The 5,817-nt window shown below is 48.7% G+C and overlaps 1 protein-coding gene across 1 annotated transcript; it reads left to right on the top strand.

The window, feature by feature from the left end:
• The first annotated feature begins 1,312 nt into the window (after positions 1-1,312).
• On the top strand, positions 1,313-4,874 carry LOC135815677 (SID1 transmembrane family member 1-like). The gene has a single exon (XM_065328999.1). It carries the CDS (start codon positions 1,651-1,653, stop codon positions 4,282-4,284), a length of 2,634 nt encoding a protein of 877 aa, XP_065185071.1. The 5' UTR covers positions 1,313-1,650; the 3' UTR covers positions 4,285-4,874.
• The last annotated feature ends 943 nt before the right edge of the window (positions 4,875-5,817 follow it).

Here is a 5,817-nt window from a genome sequence, read left to right as displayed (position 1 = left end):
GGGAGAACACTTGCCTTGGCAATGGCGGCTTCCTTGAGGGAGACAACTTCCTGAGTCAGGCCTGACACTTGCCGCGACAGGTCATTGATTCTTTTGTTGAGGCGATCCTCGCGATCGGCCGACTCGGACGCTAAGTTCGCCAGGGTCTTGATAACCTCAATCACAGACGACTCGATACCCGGGAGGGAGCACAACAGTTTTGTCTCTACCTCTGAGAGCCCCTTGAGGGCGGCCTTTGTAGCTGGGGGCATGGCCGCCAGAGGTGGGTCAGCCCTACTACACGATACTAACTAACTAATACTGCTAGTGGTCCTCTTGGCCACGCCGACGGGCTGCCAGAGACTGAAAAACTGCGGAGCTCAAAAATTTGCTTCCACTTCAGAAAAAACCAGGGTGCGATGCAGCGTTCCTCCTTTATTCCCAATCGAACATGGTTGAACAAGCGGTCACGTGCTCCTGCGTACACCAGTCACCTGGTCACCGTGCCTGCAGGGTACAACTTACTAGCCTGTTTGACCTTTTTTGGGTGCAGTCCTGTCACTCGAGTTGAACTCGAGTTGAACCCTGGTGTGAAAGTTGTCGCCTGCTGGCGCGGTGACAAGGTGATTTGGGCACCCAGGAGCACGTGACCGCTTGTTCAACCATGTTCGATTGGGAATAAAGGAGGAACGCTGCATCGCAGCCTTTTCGGACCAAAACCAGTCGACTCAGCGTCCAAAAGACTACAACATATGGGCCAATCGCGGTCATCCGTGCTTTTATAAGAACGAAATGGCGCTTTTAGTGACATTTTGCATACAAATCCCCATCTAGTAGGGCGCAGTCACCCAGTTTCGGTGGAAGTGCGCGAGTTCGATTGGGATTCAAGTAGGAAGGGAGCGTCGCAGCTTCCTCGGACCAAGACCATTCGACTCAGCACCCCGAAGACTACAACTGGTGAAATTTTATTTTTTGCCTTAACTTCCCCTTTAACTTCCCTGTTAAAGCTCAAATCGGCGCGGAGAGTCTACACCTACCTCACGCAGTACGAGTTACACGGATACCGCTATGCTGTCGTATATCACAGCGCGCGGTCCTGATCACAGCACGCGGAAGCGTAGACATACATATAATAGACTCAAGGTGACAGTGATAGACATTATTATGCATGTCTACCATGGTCTACGCTGCCGCGTACTGTGAGGACCGCAGTGCTAGTGATGGCTCGAGTACAGTCAGTGTACTCTTGTACTCTTGCAATCGATTCATTAGACAGCTAGCCTCAGCATCATGTTGAATATTATTCTGTCTGCTTGGCGGTTGTATTGGTGTATTATTCATCACTGGCGGATGCTCTGAACCTGAGGACAAAGTCAAAGGCAGAGAAACGTGCCGTGTGGTTCCACGGCAGACGATTGCCAGTACTAGGCAGTAGGCAGTAATCATGGTAATGGAGCTTCTGCTGAAAGTTCTGGTATGACCCGAAACCTGGTGCTGGGACAATCTGCTCGCTAGCATGTTTTGTCTGTCACTGTTCCTCTTTAGTCTTGGTCGATACAGTGGAGAATGAGAGCTAAAAAAGCTTGTATTGGCTGGGATCGACCGATAAAATTATAATAAGTATTTCTCCAGCGGAGTGTTTGTGCGGAAAGCGCAAGGAGATATTCTTGGATGGGCATGCACTGGAGAAGAAGCAGGCCTCCAGCAATGAACAGGGAGAGGAGACGGTCTGCCTTGAACGACTGCTGTCGGCTGAGTAGTACAGCGGGATGCATGCTGCTGTTGCTGTTGACGTTATATCAGCGTGTGAACGTCGCCGCGGAGGTCATCCAGGGTGAAATCAATACTGTGTATGAAGACACGGTTTGGGATAATCACGAGGACACGTTTTCCTTTACATGGACGTCTGTTTCCTGGCCGGTGCAAGGCACAGGAGCCACCCCTCATCCGCGTCCATTACGCGTGTCCGTGTTCAGTGGAAATGCAAGCGCGAACCACCACCTGACCGTGTTGGTTCGATCACGAAATGCTGCAAAAGAAATGTTCTGGTCGATTCCATTCAGTGCCGAGGGGCCTAGTTCTGCTACATATAAGAATAGCTCCAGAATCATTTGCCCAAATCTCCCAGTCAGTACGGACTCGGGTCGAGTGAATGGCACAGAGAACTCAACAGCTGGCGTGAATCAGACAGTGCTGGTTGAAATCGCAGCCACGACTGAAGTCAGGATTGGATACACACTCCTTGCAGCGCCGGTGGACGATTTTAACCTAGCTGGAGGAAAGAAACATGCTGTGAGCCTGAGCCCATCTAGTCCAGCGTACTACAGTTACAGCTTTCAGCCCGGTGATGACCAGGTAACAGTAGAGATTGAGGCAAGTGAGTCAACCTGTGGCATAGCATCCGTGCAAGAAGCGTTGTGCCCAGTGTTTGACCTGGCAAGCAATATCCAGTACTCGGGTGCATACCAAACATTCAGCTCGTCTGCAACATTGCTGGTGCAGCGCACCGACTTCCAAACTGACTCATTCTACATTGTACTGGCGGGTTTGTCAAGTGATGCACAGTGCAGCTCCAGGCATCGTCCTCAATACGAGGATGGAGCGGACGCGGCACCATTCTACAGTGAAACAGTGTACATCCGAGTCGCAAAGCATTCACAAAGTTATACGACGCCAGTCATCGTGCCCTTGGTAATCTACATTGGTATCTACATCTCAACGTTGGTTACACTCGTCATTTACTACTATGTGTATAAGAAGGATATGGGCGATGTTTCGCTGGCTGGATTTATCCTAGGCTCTGATGTACATGTAGTGATCCCAGACACCAATGACGGTGCAGGCCGAAGCAGAGGAGAATCGGTTCGAAGCACTGCTTCAGTCTATCATGACGCCCAAGATACTGTCCCTTGCACAGGAAGTGGTGAGCCAGAACTGACATCAATGAGTGTCAATCACCAGCATGTTGCTGGTGGCGAGGAGCAAGTTGAAGCGGCGAATGAAACTACTAGACCCGAAGTTCAATCCCCTGCACAGCCGCCATGTGCAGCAGCGGATGCAGAGCAGGGACCGAAAAAGACACGTTGCACACCACCATGCAAGGCTAGGATCCCAACTTTGAGCTTGGCTCATGTTGAGAAGACGCCACCTGAGACAATTGACAAGCAACTCAACAATTCACCCTGGCTGATTGGTATCGTTGGCGTCTACTACGGAGTTCCAGTCATACAGTTGGTAGCCAACTATCAACAGGCTATTTTCAAAACGGGAGACCAGGATCTCTGCTACTTCAACTTCCGCTGCAATCGCCGCTATGGACGCCTCACAGCGTTCAACGCCGTCTTCAGTAACATTGGTTACATTCTGCTCGGCATACTGTTCATTCTTCTGACCATACGCCGTCAGAGGGTATTCACACGCACTGTTGAGCGCAATCACCAGCGGCTGACTTCAACAGGCGTACTGCATCACCATGGTCTGCTGTACGCCCTGGGCCTGGCATTGTGCTTGGAGGGTGTTTTGAGCGCATGCTATCACGTCTGCCCGACACCAGTGAACTTCCAGTTCGACACATCTTTCATGTACGTTATTATTGTTCTCTCGTTTCTGCACCTCTACCAGAGCCGAAACCCAGATGCTATCAAACCAGCACATCATTTCCTGGCGTTTCTATGCACGGTGGTCGTCATTGTCCTTGCAGGTGTGCTTGGAAACAGCCAGATGTTTTGGATTATCTTCTTCATTGTCTACGTGGGTGTTGGTCTGATTGTCCACATCCGGATGTGCTGCACCACCGAAAAACGTCTGAAAGAGAGATTCACCGACGCCAGCCAGAAGAGACCTAAACTTCGGGAGACCTTTCCACGGTATGTTTATCTACTGGTATCGGTGCTTTGGAACTTGGGCCTGGCTATATACGGCATCGCGGGTAGGCCAGGGGACTTCCCCACGTACATGCTGGCGATTCTAGGAGGCAATCTCATCTGGTATGTCCTCTATTACTGCATTGCGTTAAAGGCTTGGTACGGTGAAAAATGTTTGCCTGCCACAGGTGTTTATGCTGCGGCCGCTGTTGTCTTCGCCATCCTAGCAGGGTATTTCTTCAAATCAAACGTCTCTAACTGGGCCGAAAGTCCTTCTGGCTCACGAAAGCTGAATCAAGACTGCCTGCTATTTGATTTCTATGACAATCACGACCTTTGGCATTTCCTGGGAGCCATTGCCATTTTCTTCTACTACCTTATCTTGTTGAATATTGACGACCCACTCGAAAATGTTCAGCGGAAAGAGATCCCAACATGGTGAGTGGTGTACAATTAATGTCAATTATGGCTTTTTAGTCTTTTCCTTGTTTCCGTATTATCATGGTCAGTGTTCGATGTTCTAAATCAAATGATGTACCAAAATATGGTGCTAGCCAGCTCATTCACGTTTCAACACGGACTGTGTTTCTTTGTCTTTGCGCCTGCATATACTTTGAGGAGGGTTGCTACAATTTGTCAATTGCTGATGAATTATTTCTTTGCTACTACCTCTTCTCAGAAAATCACTGGCCACCAAAACTTGACCAGTTTTTGTTCATCACTGCACGTAATGTCTGTCCAAGGCTGCCCCAGTTTACAATACCTGGTCCGTCAGCACGTTAACACAATCATTCATTCTGCATGTTTAGACTACATTTGCTACTTTCGTCGGTATTGGTGCTGTATGACATTTTCTCTTAGCCCTGTCTTCTGTTTAGCAGTTAGCAACTTAGCACTGATATTGCGGTGCATCTTGGTTTCCTGGTCACTTCTTATACTGCAAGTTTACTTTTGATTTTTCTTCTCTATGATGCCCTTTAAATTGGTGCGATTCTTTTACCACTCAAGGAGGGAATCCCTGAGACAGCTTCAGTAACGCAACATACAACTTGCAAGTACGAGCATGTGGTGTCCGTTGTAAAAGTCATAATTGTAGGCTACGAGCACCGACAAAGGGAATGAAGGAGAAAGAGAAATAGATAGCTGAATTTAGAGAGAGAGCGAGAGAGAGAGAGAGAGAGAGACAGACAGACAGACAGACAGAGAGAGGGAGAGGGAGACAGAGAGACGAGAGACAGAGACAGAGAGGGAGAGAGAGAGAGAGAAAGAGAGAGGGGAGGTAGGTAAACAGAGAGGGGGAGGGGGGTAGGGAGACAGAGACAAAGAGATAGAGATGGATGGATGGAGGAAAGATAGAAACCGCCTTTATTGATTGCACTAATTCCTTGTTAGAGGAAGTGCGAACATTTGGCGCCAGAACAAGCGAGTTTCTTTCCTCCCTGCAGCAAGAGCAAGCTCTTCCATTTGCCTGTCCCTCCAGGAAATCGCGATTCCACGGACGCAACAAATTTCGCGATTTTGGCCCAAACCCGCGATTTTCTGAAAAATCCGCAATTTCCCGCGTTTTTTGTTGTTTTCTGCACTTCTTTTGACATTTTTCTGCACTTTTCACGCAGTATACAGTGCTTTCCATGATCCTACTCGTAGGTTATTTCCACAGTAGGCAAATAGCGATTCTAAAGGATACAACAAATTTCGTGATTTGGCCCAAATCCGCAATTTTCTGCCAATAATTCCGCGAGTTCCTGGCAAGTTCCGCACTTTTCGCCGCATTTTTTGTTGTTTTCTGCCGCAATTTCTTGCGCAAGTTTTCGAGGATTTTTTCCGCAAATTCCCGCAGGGACAGATTTGCATTGAGCACATTCTCAGACAGGGCAACCCGGCTGATTCGTGAACCTACTTGCTCCACTGTCAGCTTTCATTTTTATGGTGTTGTTGATAAGATAATACAATTATGCACATACTCAATCTGCGG

This window comes from Sycon ciliatum, chromosome 4 (assembly GCF_964019385.1).
Source record: "Sycon ciliatum chromosome 4, ocSycCili1.1, whole genome shotgun sequence".
NCBI lineage: Eukaryota > Metazoa > Porifera > Calcarea > Leucosolenida > Sycettidae > Sycon > Sycon ciliatum.
The sequence above is the reverse complement of the archived record's forward strand: the minus strand, read 5'-3'. Positions and strand labels throughout refer to the sequence as shown.

What these genes read in the sequence shown, in the direction of transcription:
- LOC135815677 (XM_065328999.1), top strand. Translation starts at nt 1,651, where the DNA reads ATGGGCATGCACTGGAGAAGAAGCAGGCCTCCAGCAATGAACAGGGAG.